This window comes from Aaosphaeria arxii (genome assembly GCF_010015735.1).
Source record: "Aaosphaeria arxii CBS 175.79 unplaced genomic scaffold BU24scaffold_1, whole genome shotgun sequence".
In the NCBI taxonomy this organism is placed as follows: Eukaryota; Fungi; Ascomycota; class Dothideomycetes; order Pleosporales; genus Aaosphaeria; species Aaosphaeria arxii.
The window spans coordinates 1363947-1380784 of record NW_022983474.1 but is presented as its reverse complement, the minus strand read 5'-3'; the positions used below and the strand labels follow the sequence as shown (position 1 = coordinate 1380784).

At 49.3% G+C, this 16838-nt stretch overlaps 5 protein-coding genes across 5 annotated transcripts; 2 read left to right on the top strand and 3 right to left on the bottom strand.

The window, feature by feature from the left end:
* Positions 1–260: 260 nt before the first annotated feature.
* BU24DRAFT_429787 (NAD(P)-binding protein) lies at positions 261–1350 on the top strand (the record flags this gene model as incomplete). Its single annotated transcript, XM_033529767.1, has 3 exons — positions 261–312; positions 397–618; positions 680–1350. 3 exons carry the CDS (start codon positions 261–263, stop codon positions 1348–1350), a joined length of 945 nt encoding a protein of 314 aa, XP_033389182.1.
* Positions 1351–3665: 2315 nt separating this feature from the next.
* Positions 3666–6350, top strand: BU24DRAFT_9650 (uncharacterized protein). The gene has a single exon (XM_033534840.1). It carries the CDS (start codon positions 3907–3909, stop codon positions 6148–6150), a length of 2244 nt encoding a protein of 747 aa, XP_033389181.1. The 5' UTR covers positions 3666–3906; the 3' UTR covers positions 6151–6350.
* A 627-nt stretch (positions 6351–6977) lies between these two features.
* Positions 6978–10945, bottom strand: BU24DRAFT_416514 (kinesin-domain-containing protein). The gene is made up of 6 exons (XM_033526471.1): positions 10743–10945; positions 10659–10675; positions 10497–10591; positions 8229–10409; positions 7886–8163; positions 6978–7702 (listed from the first exon to the last, which is right to left on the bottom strand). The coding sequence occupies exons 1-6, from the start codon at positions 10745–10747 to the stop codon at positions 7435–7437; spliced, it is 2844 nt and encodes a 947-aa protein (XP_033389180.1). The 5' UTR covers positions 10748–10945; the 3' UTR covers positions 6978–7434.
* Positions 10946–11295: 350 nt separating this feature from the next.
* Positions 11296–12335, bottom strand: BU24DRAFT_361392 (ubiquitin-conjugating enzyme E2 2). The gene is made up of 4 exons (XM_033524144.1): positions 12206–12335; positions 12037–12101; positions 11748–11972; positions 11296–11688 (listed from the first exon to the last, which is right to left on the bottom strand). Exons 1-4 carry the CDS (start codon positions 12245–12247, stop codon positions 11565–11567), a joined length of 456 nt encoding a protein of 151 aa, XP_033389179.1. The 5' UTR covers positions 12248–12335; the 3' UTR covers positions 11296–11564.
* A 306-nt stretch (positions 12336–12641) lies between these two features.
* Positions 12642–15093, bottom strand: BU24DRAFT_416512 (choline-sulfatase). Its single transcript, XM_033526470.1, has one exon. It carries the CDS (start codon positions 14783–14785, stop codon positions 12905–12907), a length of 1881 nt encoding a protein of 626 aa, XP_033389178.1. The 5' UTR covers positions 14786–15093; the 3' UTR covers positions 12642–12904.
* Positions 15094–16838: the final 1745 nt, after the last annotated feature.

The following is a 16838-nucleotide window of genomic DNA, read 5'->3' as shown; positions in this document are numbered from 1 at the left end:
TTTTCTGGTTGCCTTGTTCGTAATTGTCAGCTCGTGTATCATCCCTTCTCGTACATACATACTGTCGACCGTCCGCACTGTCCCGTTGCGGTACGGCCGGACGTTGATAGATTGGCCTTGAATCCGAAAGCTGCTCGTCAGGGTTGGCTAACGTCCCTGTAGCAACCCCGTGCAGTCATACTCCCATTCGAACGTTCCTGAAACGACTTTCTGTGCTCCACCCTTTCCAGGCCGTTACAGCTTTTCCAGACTACCTCAGTATGTTTCGCGTGCCTGGGATCGTATTGGCATCCGTAGTATTGCTCACCACAAGTTCGAGCCTTGTTTCATCCACGCTCCTGTCTCGTTTCTCAGGCGAGTATCAGGGACTTTCAATAACAGCCTCGATATTGTCAGTGGTATTGTTATTGTTTGAGGCCAACTCAGCACTCAACCGTTGGGCTGACAAACGGTGGAGGTGGGGAAATGATGTGGAGTCTTGGAATTGGAAAGAGGAGCTTTGTGTCATCACTGGCGGTTCTAGGGGCATTGGCGCTGAGGTTGTGAAGAAGCTCACATCTCATGGTATTAGAGTCGCGATCTTGGATGTGGAAGCCCCATTGATCAGCCCGGAAGATGGTATGCTCGTGCAAAATTTATGTGCAACCCCCATGTTGGCGCAGGCTAACGAGTAATATAGAGGGGGCGAAGTTGGCGTTCTTCTACCGTTGCGATATTACTTCGAAGGATGCTGTCCGCAAAGCAGGACAGGCAATTCGTTTGCAACACGGCAGTGCTTCAATCTTGATCAATAACGCCGGAATAGGCAACGCCAACAGTATCATGGAGATCACCCCAGAGCGTCTCAGATCAATATTTGACATCAATCTCCTCAGTCATTGGTACACCGTACAGGAATTCCTTCCAGACATGCTAACGCAACGGAAGGGTCATATCATGTCTACGGCAAGTATGGCTGCATTTTTGGGGTTAGCGGGAATGGTCGATTACAGTTGCACCAAAGCTTCACTCACCGCTTTCCACGAAGGGCTCATTCAAGAGTTGAAGCACCGTTACAAATGCCCTGAGATCAAGACCACTATCGTCTACCCTAACTGGACAAAGACGCGACTGGTAACTGCAATTGAGGAAGGTATCAGGAAGGTCAAGCATCCGATAGTGGAACCAGCAGTTGTAGCTGAAGCTATGGTCCAGCAAATCATACATGCCCGAAGTGGTCAGCTTATCCTTGGGCCTAGCATTGCTGCCTCGGTCCGCGGATTTCCTACTTGGCTGCAAGAGCTCATACGAGATAGTATGGCGCAGGTGGTCACGGCGAATGCCACTTCTGCCACAAAGCAGGGCGAATAGCGTGCGGCGTGTGACCAGACGTCTCGAGGCAGATAAGAAAACCGGGTGTTAGACCTCTCTTGGTCGTATCCTGAACGAAACATAGGGCAACACCAGACAATCATGGAATTCCATACGACCTTACGACTTGCTTAGTTCTTTGCGATTCTATTATATTTAGCTGAAATGTCTACCTGCAATATTCTAATGGATACATCTCACGCCTTTTTGCAAGGCGAGCGTACCTTACATCCGGCTTGTCCTACCTATCAAGAGAGCGCGTAGATGCCAGACTCTTGAAACATGGGTCCGTAAGATCTACCGTCATCCTTCAAGGTGTCCAGAATGGGATCGGATTCTCGACCACTCGAGTGCCCCTCTTTTCTGTGGATCACCAATGTTTATCTTTCCTGCGCCCGCTCTTCCCGATTGGTGCCTATATGTAGAGAATGCGCTGTTAACCAAGAGAAAAGGTTGCGAGGCAATGTGCGCGACCTAGAAAACGGCGCACTAAGCGCTTCCATTACATTGTTGCTGGGGTTCAAAAGACTACCTAGGTAGATAGAGATTATAATACGACGCTCATTTTTGCTCGTCCCTATCGAGAGTCTTCAGCCAGCTCTATGACGTTTCGAATAACATCTTTCATGTTTAATATGGTCAGCCAAACTGTGCTGTTGAGACGAAGAAGATTGGTACCTGACGGTACCTGCGCCAGAATGCTCACAGGAGGAGGAATACCTTACCCTAAAAGCTTGGGGGATCGAGACCCAATCCATTCTACAGACCAAGGTTCTGACAATTTCCTCTCCTATCCTAACCTAACCTGACCTTCCCCATCATCGCCCGTATGCCCACGTTTTCTCGGCATGTCTAATGTCTCTACCCTGCGTGGCTGCGCACCATAATCGAGCAATCTAGCTTCTATTGTTAGCTGACGTGGTACGTTGACCACAATACTCTTCGGACTGTAGCCCCCCGCTGGTGCGTGCAATGCATGGGCTAAGCCTCCCCAACTCCGACCACAACCTCACATTATTCTTGCAGACCTCGCAACCCCTACTGCAACTCCCTACGGCTCCTACACCATCATTATTTACCCCTGGTCCGATGCGTTCAATGAGCCCCACGTCCGATCATTCTGTAATGGATCCGAAGCGATGGATGCTGCGCTGCAGCCACTTAGATGTAATATACCGTCGGCCTTCGCTTGAATGCGACGGCCATGTAAAGGACCTATAGCCATTCATTTTGTTTCATCCTGTCCTTCTTTTCCTATTGTTGTGCTGCCAAATACTTTGTCAAAATTTTCCCCGACAATGCAATGTGGTTCAAGAGCTTCCTGTTTGTGCACTATACATCACTTTTCATAGTCACAGTGGATGCAACATTCGATAGCATCCGTAAGTCAATCGTGGTATTTTCATGTTGTCGCTCGCGCAAATCAACATTGACAAGTCTGCAGAAGATGTGGCGCCTTTTGGGCAATTTCGAGAGCCTCGAATCCTTACCATTAGCAGGAGGCAAGCGCAATGGTCGAATACGACACGAACTACATCAGAAAATGCTGGAGAGCCGGAGACCGCGATTGTGTCGACGACCTTCAGAGATAGTAGTCCGACAACCTCGGACCTTGCTCCACTCTCTAGTTTTATGCAGACGGACGTCGAAGAGACGACGATCATCCCAGACGAGACCAGTTCCGCGATCTTTTCGACTACCACATCACTGACCTCTCTGTCTACGTCACCTCCCGCGCAACAGACACCTGTAAATTCAGAAGTAACAAGCTCTCTTGCATTCTTTTCAACTACCACGTCGATTTCTCGGCCTCCACCGCCTCTACCAATCCAAACATCAATTATTCCTGGATCGAGCGTATCTACAGTCCCCTCACCAACTACGTCTCTCAACGTTAGGCCTACGACAAGCTTGCCTGGAAAGCCTTCTTCTCCTCCTCCCGTGGATACAAACAGCGCTCTACTCCCGGTCATACCTTCCTCGAACGCTGAGCCAACGTCAGCTCCATCGGCGGAGTCAAGACAAAGTAGCAATGTGGAATCTACATTCACGTCCGCCATAGTTGAACAACCAACAAGCCAGACGTCGACGAAGTTAGCTGAAGGAACGCCAGTTAGACCACCAGTGCCTCCTTCTCCTCCAGTTCAGGTTCCAACCTCGAGCGATTTCAGATTCCCCACGTCAGTTGGTTTACCGCCCGCACCTCCCCAGACAAATCCAATCGCAGATCCTTCCTCTACAATTGCCGCCCCGGTACCATCATTTATTGATCCACCGATCTCCCTCTCTAGTCAGGTATTGCAGCACAATCCCGATCATGGTACCAAAGTATTGCTAACCCGCATCTTCAAGACATCGACTTCAACGAGTGCCATTACATTTGAAACCACTACAACTGTACTCATTCCTCAGCCCCTGCCCGTTACTAGTATCTTCAGTACATCTACTGTAAATTTACAGCTTCCCATTCCAGAAACCACGTCGTCTCCGTTGATCGTATCAGAGCCTACATTTGACCAATTGACAAGTCAATCGGTCATCACTGCTACTTCGGTGATGGAGATACCCTTGCCACCCATCGTCTCCTCTATCTTCCTTCCTAGACCATCTACATCTGATATCAATGTTTTTCCTCCGGTTTCTTCGTCTTTGAGAACAACAAGGACATTTGGTAATCCAGAGCCCACACCTGAGGTCCCCTTTGCAACAGACATCATACCAGATTTAAGCAGTATCTTATCTTCGATTCTATCCCAAGTGCAAAGTCAGCTCCAGTCAATACCATTCCCTACCCAAGGGCCCTTCCAGCCCGGCATCTCGTCATCGGTGGATGAAGTATCAAGCACAGGCGCTCCGGTCCAAACACCAATATTCACCAGACCTTCAAGCTTGTTCAGTGGCAGTTTCAGCGAACCCTCAGCGACTACCAGATCGGTACCGACAGGCGAACCCAGTCTCGGAACTTCAACCAAGTCAAGCATTCCCGATGTCTCTAGCGACTTTGACTTCTCTTTTCCTAGTGAGGTGATAGATCTATCGTCTAGAAGCAGCCAAACAGAAGACCGTTCCGAGTTCACTAGCTCGACAAAAACAAGTCGCACTACAGCAATTTCCGTCCCAACTCCTAGTGTCCCATTTGAATCCACGACCGGATTCGCAAACACCTCTTCAACCAGATCTGCGACAACAAGACCAGCACCTGGATCTACAAGTAGCCTTTCGGGTTCGACGAATGCGTCAACGATCACGACTTCGAGGTTCTTTGTATCTCCCACTAGCTCGTTCACCACCAGACCTACATCAACCTCATCGAGCTCCCTAGAAGTAGACTCGCTGGAAACCTCTTCCAGGGTGCCTGACTCGGCATCCAGAAATTCGACTAGCACGATAAGCGAAACGACAGAGACCCAGTCAAGTTCATCAAACTCCACTAGAACATCTCGAACCCCAACCAGCACTACGGATATTTCGACTTCTAGCTCGGAAAACGGGAGCTTTAGCACCATTGCCTCAACGACAACACCAACCCAGTTGATTAATAGCGAAGCTGCTCCGCCGCCTGCAAGTTCTTCATCTGGCGTAGCAGCAGGAGCGAATGAGCCCAGTGCCCCACCTCTGTCGAAGTCTCAGACTGCAGGTATTGCTATTGGGGGCACAACCTGCTTGATCATAGCAATCATTGCTGCTTTGTTTCTAGCCCGCCGTTACCATAGAAATGCAGCTGCGAACCGGAAGAGCGGGGGTAGCGTTTACCCAGAGGTTGCCTACATTTACGATCCCCCAGCCAGAGGTGATGACCAAACTGGTGCCAACAGTGCACCGATGATGTCTGGAGGGGCGGCGGGTTATGGAACGCTACCAACGCACTCTCCGCGCTACAGTACAGGCCGTTTACCTCAAAATCCATTCCGGGAGCCTATCATCCCTTCACCAGAGCCTAGTCCAGGTTTCAACGGGTCTGGGGGACCTGCTGGCAATATTCAAGGCCAATACTCCGACCTCGCCGTAAATCCATTCAATGCAGCTGCAGATTATCCACCGTTATCACCGTATGGGCCACCGGCTCATAGATTTCCTAGAGAGCCTGTACGCGCTTCCGATCGCTACAGTGATCCTTTCTCAGATCCTTTCGAGCACGATCTTCTCCTTAATGTTCGCAGTGAAACACCCGACTCGATAGTCATGCTCGCCGCAGCCCCGACATCATCACCACGCTCACCTCGCTCACCACGTTATTCGGATCGTCATCCGCCCGAGAAGAATGTTTATGGAAACTACCTTGCTGTTGCACCGCCGACTTCGCCTGCCGCACCTCACCATCGGGGCGCTTCTAGCCTCTCCTATTCTCGTTCCAACGCACAATCGCCAGACAGTTTCTCCTACGCCTCCTACGCCGCGGGGCGTTACACCCCTGAACACTTGTCATCCTCCCCTAACCATTCCACGAACACGTCATTCAACTCTAGCATTCTCAGAACACCGCACGCCGCTGTATCACCATCGCCTACGCACAAAGGATGGGATGATATCAAGCTCGACCAGTCCCTAATACCCAAACCTTTAAACCTTACATCTGGCCAAAGGCCCCTCTCCCAAAGACGGCAACCTCCTCTTGCAGGCAACGGTCAGACTTTACTTTCAAAATTTGGCCGAGCCATGGGTATCGATGGGTCTTACTTCAGCAAGGCCCAAAACCCGCCTGCCCCTGCCGTCAACGGCCCTAACGCGAATCCAACATTGCACAAGCAACAAAGCGAAGAATGGGCTGATCCCTCGCTGATCGGCCGACCAGCCTTCTAATTTTTTTAGTCAACACTCGCAAACCAAGATAGGTCGAGTGTGGCACAGAATCTGTATTATACATATACACACCAGGTGTTTTTTCTTCCACGAACTGACACTGTACTTGAATATCCCGGATCATCACATCCCTATTTATTCAAAAGCGAACTGAACACTATCCTTTCCTATCATTTTCTTTTACGTCAAACTTTCCTTTTCCTTTCAAGCACAGCATTGGAACACCACATATACCCCCACCCTTCACGCAGAAGTCTGCAATGATGTATTAGTTCACTATTGTATAATTGGCGCGACTCCTAACATAACCAATCAGACTAAGAAATAAAGACACAAAAACAATTTAAATCAAATTATCAAATTATCAAATTATCTAAAATTTCCAATGATTTGTGTATCTCTAGCAAGCTTTTGACATAAAGCAGCTTGATGTACTTCTCGTCTCTATTCTCTGGCGGGAGGATTCAGGATGTTGATTTCGGCTTAAATCGCTAAGTAAGACGCGATATCTCGGTACCCGGTCTATTCGCCACTGCACCAACGTTCCAATATTCGGCTCAATTAAACTCTAAGCGGAGTGCGGAAAGATGACAGGATCTGTTGGCATGTGCGAGGCTTGCCTTATGGTCAGATTATATTGATCTCGATGGGTCTTTTCCCCCCATGGTCATTCCCGTTCTGGCAAATCTATGCATGAAATCACAAAGTATGCTACTACTGCGTGCATGTATGTTCTAAAGCGCCAGAGAAGTTCATGAGGGAAGTAGCAGCGGCTCGTTTAATTCAATGCATCTATCTATTGGGGGAGATTGTGGTACTTGGAGAAACGAAAGGGGGGAAGGAGAGGGGGAATATTGCAAAGCAATGCCGATTCCGACAAAAAAGGAAGAAATGGGATGTATAAACAAAAGGCACATTCAACTCCCGCAGCGATGCATGGGGCCCCTTCCAATACCACAAAGGAAAATGTCATCACGTTCTTTCTTTCTTTCTTTCTTGCCTTCCCTTCGTTAAACTGACACATGACCGACCGTCCGTCCCGTTTCGTCCCAAATTCCCGCTTGCATATGACCCGACGGAATATCGAAATCAGTATATGTATGCTCTCCTCGTACGAGGGGCGCTTTATCGAATCTTACCCAACTGATCAATCTCCTGAATCCCGGAAAAACGCCAATCTCAGAGCTACCAAAGCAGAGGGGTGGAGGTTAGATGAAAATGACGAGGAAGTGGAGAAATGTCCCAAGAGATTGGAAGACGTTGAGTAGCCTAGGGGCCAATAGGTCATTGCTTGTTGAAGAACCAGCTTGTTCGCTTTCCACTGTTTTGGTTTCCGCTTTCTTGGGCTTGGAGATTGCTCAGGACCGGGAGGACTGGGCCGTCCTGTACTGGGCCGCCGCCGCCTCGGAGGGGCTTCGCAATGCGAGAACCTACGGCACCGCCAAAGGCTCCGGCGAATGACGCGCCTGACGTGGGGGATCCTAGGCCGCGAGTTGAACCGGACTTGGCTGCCTCGAGGCGTTCTTTGACCGCGGTGAGTTGTGCTTCGAACCTAGGAAATCTGTTAATAAAAACGTACTCTGGCTCTGAAAGTGGACAAAAGTAAAGTGGTGGTGGGCGATGAGGAAACGGTTGCCTCCTATCTTGAAGAATCTTTTGCTGTTTGGATTGGTTGTTTTTGTGGGATTTGAAGGAGAATGAAAAGAGTTTTGAAGAAAGTTTCGGCAGCACATACCGGTGGTTCGCGGCAGTGAGCTTTTCTTGAGAATCCTGAAGGAGTGACTCAAGAGATTGAATACGCTCATTACGGGCAATCAATTTGCGCTCTGCGATCGCGACCTCCTTCTTCAACGAGGAGTTCTGCTCAACCAGTTGACGCTGAACAACAGTGAGCTGCTCAAGGTTACGTTCCAAGAACATCATCTTCTTTTGCTGTGCGCGGTTGTTAGATGTCCGCAGGACATTGTTATACTGTTCCCGTGTTTCATCAAGTGAAATTTCAAGCTCGACAACCTGTTCATCCAAGGATTAGTATTCATTTTTCGTATAGACGACTGGGAAAAAGTCCATGCACTTACCCGTTCACACCTGTTCTGCAGATCTCGCATCAGGCTCTTCTTCATGTTGTCGAATTCGGCGATCTGCTGCTGCACAGTTTTACCATTGATACCATTAGCGGCTCCATTAGCAATGGCTCCGCTCTTGATTCGTTGCTGAAGACTGTCGACTTCTGCCTTGAGTTTCTGGTTCTCTTCTGCCTTGCGTGCAACATCCAGCTTGAGCTCCTCCGCAAGCTCGATATTGCCTTCCTGGCGAGCGGCATATGCATCTGCGAGTTTGGACTTGATGTCTTCCGTATCCGCATCTGATAGATTTCGCTCGAGCAATTCCTCATATTGTTGTTGGAGATTTGCTACACGAGACTCCAAGGCCTCGCGGCGGCGGTTATGCACTTGATCCTCCTCGCCACGAGCGGTCAACGAGAGCTCGGCTTGTCGGACGATTCCCTGCGTCTCCACAAGCTTCTGTCGAAGGTCTTGAAGTTCGTCAGGTGCTACGATCTCACCTGATGAGCTCACTTCATGTAGATTGTCGATTTGCTCAATCATCTTGCGGATGTTGCGCTCGTTCTCGCTGAACACATCTCCGCCGAGATCGAAGCCGGCCATCATCTGAGCCATCTTTTCGGCCTTCTTCTTCTCCTTTTCATCCAAAAGAGCACTAGTCTCTCTTGCATTCATCTTAGCATCGAGAAGCTGCTGTTTGATATCGTCCAACTCAGTCGTAAGCTCGGAATTGGCCTCTTTGAGACTGTCCATGGTGATGAGCGCCTCCTTGCCCTCGAAATTCAATTTCTCGACCTGCATGCGCATCTCGTTTAGTTCGCCAGTGATGCGCTCATTGTCCTTAAGTGATTTTGCATCTCGATCCTTGTAGTATTGAAGCTCGTCCTTTGCCGTCTTGAGTTGATCTTCAGCTTTGGCAAGCTGTGACTCCTTCTCAGCTATTTGATCTTGAAGTTCGTTCTCCCGTTTCAGGAACTCATCCTTTTCATCCTTCTCTAAAGGTATGCTAGGCGTTCCTGATCGCTCAAGATCTAATCTCGAATCCGGCCGGGATGGAGTCTCGACTCCTCGAGCTGTGCTTAATCTGGACGGAGTATCTGCTCTCGAGGGTGTGGTAGGAGGTTGCCTTTTGCCTGTACTGGGTCCCTTTTCGATTGCTGGGGTCCATTGATCCCTGGGAACAGACTGGCCACCACGCCAGATGTTGACTTCGCTCTCCAGGACAGATATGTAGGTCTCGAACGAAGTGACCTGTCCCTGTGCCTTCTTGAGAAGTTGCTTAAGCTCTGCCGGGCTAAGCTCTGCATTGACCTTGGCCTTGTTCTTGATGTTCTTCGCTCGCATACCGAATCGTAATGTACTGATGGTTTCGGTGTCATTGTAACTACTCGGGGAACAGTTGATAATGAGCGTGGTCCTAGAATTACCTCCCAAGGACTCTTGTAGAATACGGGTAAGTTTCGAGTCTCGGTAAGGAACGTGCGTTGATTTTCCGTCGGTCAAAGAGTTGATAACCATACCCAGGGCGCTAAGACTCTTGTTGATCTTCTTCGCCTCTTCAAGAGTCTGTCCACTGGCACCAGTCTTGCCGACCTTCTCGGAACCAGCCAAATCGACAAGGAACAGCTGACCACTCTTCATTGACCCGGTTTCGAGATTCTTTTGTGTGATGGTTACAACGAAGATCGAATGAGACCGTGAGGATTCCTGATTCATGTTCGTGGCCGAAACCGCTCTCGCTGCTCCACCTCTTCGCATCACCTCATACACCTCAGCTACGCTTGAGACGTAAACCTCTAGTAAGCCTTTGACATACACTCCCCTGCTCTTCTCTTCGTGTACCGGGAGATTGTCGTTGACCGGGTTGAGCAGATCTCGAATACGCTCCATATAAATTTCCATGTAACTGACGCGTACAGTATACTCTATGTTGCTCGGCGATGCCAACATACTGGCGAAGATTTGTTCGATGATTCGTGGAATGATACCCTTGCCCTCGTCATCGTCTATATCGCTTCCCATCATAGTGTACGATTTTCCCGCTCCTGTCTGGCCGTAGGCGAAGACAGTACCATTGTAGCCGTTAAGAATATCGTCTACAGTCGATCGAATAGAGAAATTAAAGACATCAATCTGGCGGGAGGCCATATCGAAGACTTGATCGAACGTAAAAGCTCCGGAGTTTTCATTAGACTATAAAAGTAGTAAACATTAGCGACTATGGCTCTCGGTAGCTTTCCTGAAGCCTGATAGCAATGCAGTGGCCTGAACTACACTTACTTGAATTTTACATGTGTCCTCCGAGCTGAACTCCACAATCGGTTCTCCCCCGCTCGCGATTTCCATCTTGTTTTGCGGGCGGAATCGTGCCACCACTGCAGGTAGCCGTAGTTAGTACAATTTCCTGCAAGAGAACGGCGACTCCTAAGTTATGCCTCGTACCTTTTATGGAATTGGACCTGTAGACACAACAATATTAGCTTTTGTTCCCATACCGATACCGCCGTTATTTATGGTACCACTTACGCCATGATTGCGGTGTGTATTCGCGACTCGGCCCAACGGCCCTCACTCAAGTGTGTGCTTTCACAGTATCTGACGTATTTAGAGGTGCGTCGCTGCGAACTCCTGTCGTGGGACCTGCAGGTTGTTTGTAATGAAGAGGCTCGGCGCGTTCGATGTAATTAAGGGCCCCGCAACGGTTTAAGGGGAAGAGGAAGGGTCCCGCCTTTTCGAGGACAGCGTTAGCTTGCAGTTCGGGGACGCAGCGAAGCCTCACAAACAAACAAAGCTCTGTGAGCGAACGAATGTGTCACTGGGAGGGGGAAAGAGGAACATTAACGGTGAGTGAAGGGTAGATGTTGCCGGGTCGAGGTGCCTGGCCTGGGTACATTTGATGTTGTTACAGGGCCACCTAGCGCGACTCCCTCTCGCGCCAAGCTCGTTTGGCGGGGGTGTATCGATAGCGACAGTGGAGCGGCAGAGCGATAGAGCGATACAGCAGAAAGGCAGGTGGCATTTCCTCCCATTATTTTTTGTTTCATGACTTGTGGCTGTATTGGTATATATACTCAATCTACTATCCAACAGCTAGCTATGCACAAGTGAATGTAATAAATCACAAAGGTGGCCAGCATAGGGCTAAGCGTGGCCAAAGTACTGAATGAATCCCAAACGCCTCGCTGTGCCGAACCACAAAGTAATCATGTAATAAGATACATCGTGAACTGGTATAAACCGCTACTCCATATGCCGCATGTACTCCAGAGAAGAAACCCATCACAGTCAGCAGGGATGCGAGCCATCCGCTTATCCAGAGAGTCTACTCTGGCTCATCTAAGCGTTGCTTCAATCCTCCCAGCTCTTCTCCACTGTCTCGCGAACGCGCTTCGTGTATTCCCTGCGGTTGTCTTTGTATAGGTTTGACGCTTCAACGTTTGCGGGCGAGGAGGTGTTTGGGTCGTTGAGTAGGCTATCGAGGCAGGTTAATACCACAATAACACCCGTACTTGCAGGACCACCGATTCTCACCTTTGAATACTTGTCAAGATGGCAGCAACGTCGTATGTTGGGCTCCAGCGGTTTTGTAGGATGTCAAGGCAAAGCTCGCCGGTGCCATACACGTTCGGATGGAACATTTGGCTGATGAACTTAACGCCTGGCGGTTTATTTGGATATGCCTCCTCAAAGTGCATTACCAGGCGGAAGGTTCCATCTTCAAATGGAGTCTCCGCAGGCCCGATAATGACTGCGTTCCTGCAGTCGTGTCAGTGATCCTCCAAAAGTGTCAGAGCTTGAGTCGCGTGCGGGGTGGCCATACCAGGTCATCACATTATCGGCTATAGGTGAAGCTGAGACGCCAGCAGGAGGATCCGTTTGCATGCGCTGATGGGTAGTGTTAGCCAAGTGGTATCAAAACCAAGCACGCGACTTCACATCTCGGAACGTGGGAGCGAGCGTCGATGATTTCGAGTACCGGGGTGGCGTACCTTGAAGTCTCGCATCAGTCGGCGACGAGCAGCGGTAGACATGGCGTTCGATGATGTGGGAAAAGGTTTGATTTGCAGGGTATATCGGCGGACGTAGGACTTTCGAAGTGCAAAGAGGTGGGTGCGGTCAGTGTAAGAATAAGGAAATACGTGGGCGACAGATCTTAAGTAGGTCACCTCTCCGCCTTCATTGGAAGGTTCCAGCCCGAGTCACGTGCACGAAGGTATCACCGTGAAACGATTCGAATCCGCAAGCGGATCCCAATGTTTCCGACACGTCCACAGATAAACCTGTTAAACGTTACTACTTCCTGACACGAATGCCAATATCAGCACTGGATCCTGCCGATATCACATTTTATTATACCAATGTTATTACTTCGCCTCTCACAAAGACGATGATGATCATGCAACAAAGCGGTTTAATGATATTGTTTGATTCAGATATTTACACAGACTCAGTCTGGGAGTGTTTATGACTATCCATGTGGAACATATAGGTGCAGTTGCCCACTTTATCCTGAAAGTGGCAGACAGACTCAAGATCCCCTGAATGCTCCTTTATGGTCCCCGCTGTAACGCTTAATTTCGCATAAATAGAAAATCCTCTCATCATAGCAAACCCGTCATCAGTGCATTCTGTATGAGATATATGCACCTTCTGTATGTGTTAGTCGATGTACATGTGGTCATGGAGATCTATTCTCCACATGCTCCAGCCGCCCCATGGTGGGAAGCCGCGGCTGTTTTGGGCCGGCCAAGATAGTCCACGACTGGGAAACGAGCACGACGCTCGAGTTCGTCGAGAGGAATGTGAGAACGAATGAATCGGTCACGATCGTTATGGGGCGGCTGATAGTCCCATGGCTCCCTGCGACCAATTTGAAGAGCGCCCCAAACGACGCGACGCTCACGCTGGCTGGACAAGACGTCCATGTGGAGTTGCTGGAGGTCCCATTTTGCATCGGCCTCCCTCTCAAAAGCCTCAAAAGCGTCACGATGCTCAGGCTCCTGCGAATCTTTCAGATTGACCAGTTCTTGTGGATCATTGACAAGGTCGAACAATTGAGGGTCATCGACCAGGGACCTTGTGTACTTCCATTTTCCCCGTCGGATCATGACGACAGGAGTGACCGTTCCTTCTCCCATATATTCGCCAAATACCTCATCCTTGCCCGGCTTATCGGAGACCAGGTAATTGTAAAGGCTGACTCCATCTACTGGTCTCATTACCGACATATCACCCCCGGCAAGGTCGATGAACGTTGGCAGCAAGTCCATGGTAGAAACTGATTCAGTGACTCGCTTGGGTGTAAATTTGGCGGGATAATTGATGATCATTGGTACACGAGCACTGTTCTCGAACCATGACATCTTGTACCACAAGCCTCGCTCACCAAGCATGTCCCCATGATCGCCGGAGAATACAATGATAGTGTCTTTGTCCAGGTGGCAGTTCTTGAGGATGGTCACAAGCTTGCCGACCTGGTCGTCGACGAAAGAGCAAGCCCCAAAATAAGCTCGACGAGCACGTATGGCAGCCTCATCTGGTACCGGGTTGTCCCAGAGATCAACAGTCTTCAGTAGTCGTTGAGAGTGAGTATCCTGCTCCTCTTGGGAAAGCTTTACGCGGGGTAAAGGAATATCGACATCTTCGTAACGGTCCCAGTAGTCCTGAGTCATAGTGTAGGGGTCATGCGGGTGAGTGAGAGAGACCGTCAAGGCAAACGGACGACGTGTGGATGGGTCTGAGCGAACATAGTCCAGGAGGTACTGGGAAGATTTGAACATGACATCTTCATCGTAGTCAAGCTGGTTGGATCTGACGCAAGGACCGGCCTGCATGACTGAAGACATGTTATGGTACCACTCCTGACGTTCTTCTGGTTTGTCCCAGTTAACGGTCCATCCAAGGTCGCCAGGATAGATGTCCGAAGTCAATCGATGTTCGAAACCATGAAGTTGGTCGGGTCCAATAAAGTGCATTTTGCCTGCAAGTGCTGTCTCATAGCCTTCACTTCGGAGATAATGAGCATAAGTTGGAACGTCGGAGTTCAAGACAGATGCGTTATCGTATCCACGGATCTTGGAGGGGAGCTGTCCGGTACACATGGTGAATCGTGATGGAGCGCAGAGGGGCGAATTGCAATAAGCGCTCCCAAACACTACGCCCGTCTCGGCGAGTTTATCGATATTTGGTGTCTTGATTGGAGAGTTTGGGTCATTCATCTTTAGAAGGGGAGCGGCCATTTGGTCAGCCATGATGTAGAGAATGTTTGGCTGCTTCGGTCGGCCATTATCAGCACTGCCTGTGGCATAGTTGAGGGACTGCTGGCGAAGGGTCTCAGAGGTAATGAATTGAGCTCCATTCAAGTGGCCTCCGGCAGAGCTTGGGTTTGTAGTACTGTTGGAAGTACCAGATGAGTTATGACTGCCATTGCCGTTGGAAGCTGAGAAGGATTGATGATTGTTAGTCGAGCCACCGGCCTCCAGCTTCACTGCACCCTTTGCATCGACTCGCTTAGGAGAATGGCCCGAGTAGCTCGTGTGTTCATGCTGTAGCAAGATGCTGGGGGCCATGTTGCTTGGTAGACGATCAAAGTTAATGTCTAACTGTTTTCAGGCCCCAGGGACGTATCAGATAGCGAGGTTGTTCGCTAATCTGTGGAATACGTGTTGACGTGCTCGAAGGCTGGGTTTGAGTGATCGTTACACACGACAACCAGACAACCTTTAACCAAAAAGGGTACTGGGCAGCGGAGACTAAAAGCTTGTGTTCGAGATAGGAAGTGAAAGATAAATCTGGGGTAGTGAAAGCCCTTATAAGAGTTATGTACGATGTTTGAGGACGGTGAAATTGATTTCACACAAAGATGAGTGAAGGAGGGGGCGAGCCTTTCTTATCCACGAAAGTGCGCAGACGCAGAGTTACCTATTTGGGCGGGATTGCGTGATTCCGCACCAGCACGCAATTGCCAAGACCCAGAGAGCCAGTGCAACACGCCTCGGATTTGAACACAGACAGCCTGGAAGAAAGTGAATAGTATCTCAAGTGGGGTTGGAAATAACATAGGGCATATGACATTCGTATTATTGTATCCTGTACGAGCCCACGACGTGTTCTGCCGCATGACGATCCTAAGCGAAGATGCTGCAAAATGCTGCATCCGGGCGGCGGCGGAAGATAAAGAGGTGGCCGCGATCATCACCGCCAGAACATATCACAAACCATTTCTACGCAGTGTTCCTCGACCCTTCAGCCTCACAATCCGATCAACGAACTGAATTAGTTTCCTATGTCGATGCACATTGAGTCAAAAATTTGCGGCTCCATCACTTTCATAGGCTGCCCTAGGGTTGGAAGGGTGGCCGACGAAATCAAAAGCTTACTTAGACAAAGAGAGGACCTCCAAGATTTGGGCATTCACGCGTCCTATTTTACGGCCTGACACTAATGGCAATAGCCCAAACGTTCTTCCCAGGAGTCGGGGCGTATCATTGAAATCTTATTTTCCAATAAGTCGAGGCCGAAGTAACATAGCGAGGTCATAGGGTAGGTAAGCAACTTGCGATATCGAATGCAGGCTATAGGAGCATCTTCGAGGCCATGACTTCTAACTTTAAGGCCTTCTACTAATGGTCGAAAAGCATCAGATGTGTACAATTTTGTGAATTCAAAAATGTTCTGGGGAAAGGGAGGTGGCAGCGCGGGATGGCCACGTTCCTTAGTCTAGCCACAAGATGAGGTTGTCCCCAAGATAAATTAGCGCCACGCTAAGAGTGATAGAATATGCTCCTATTGGTCAGAACATATTACTGAAGAGGGAAGAGAAGAAGTGAAAAGAAAAAACACGAGTTGCTGGATATTGAGCCATCCATCATTGGTACGACGCTTACTGTGCAAAGACAATGCACAGTGCAGCACGGTCAACATGTTCGTAGTAAAGTGGCGGATTCCTCTGCAGCTTATCGATCATTGACCGTCTTCCCTGACTCATTCGCTGCAGCGGCAGGCAAGCTAGCAACATTATAGCCATTCAGAGTCCAGAACGTAAGCAAATCGGCGTGTTTCCTCAGAATGGTACCGTCCACTGACCTGTATCTGCATTGAGTTCCTTCACGCCTGAAGAAGATATTGCTTTATTGCCTCCACCAATCACTACCATTTCCATTCTCTTAGGGCAAGTTTCTAGGAAGCTAAAACATCCCTGCTGCGATAACATTCATCCACAATTCTGCAGTACCCAGTTCGGTGCGACTCCCCAGACAACGGACAGAGACAACACTCGATTCTCGAGCTGATACGTAGGTGCAGTCCCCTCCCCGGCTTAACAGTCCACGTGTGCAATCAAAATTTCCCCCTTCTTGAGTAAATGGTTTCTGTTCCCCATATTGTCTGGGCTCCATCGCACCCGATAGTAGTGGCTCTAAGTCGTATTGCAAACCGCTAACCGAGATAAACGTTTGCCGAAATTGTGCGTGCGGAAAGGGTCCCAGTACACCAATCGAGACTTTTTTTTGTCGTCCACCATCATCACAACAAAGAGACACAATCGTAGAATTATCTTTGTGTTGACTTCTTTCAAGCAGCAAGAGCTAGTAGTCATCTGACATCCTCTGTAGACCATGGATA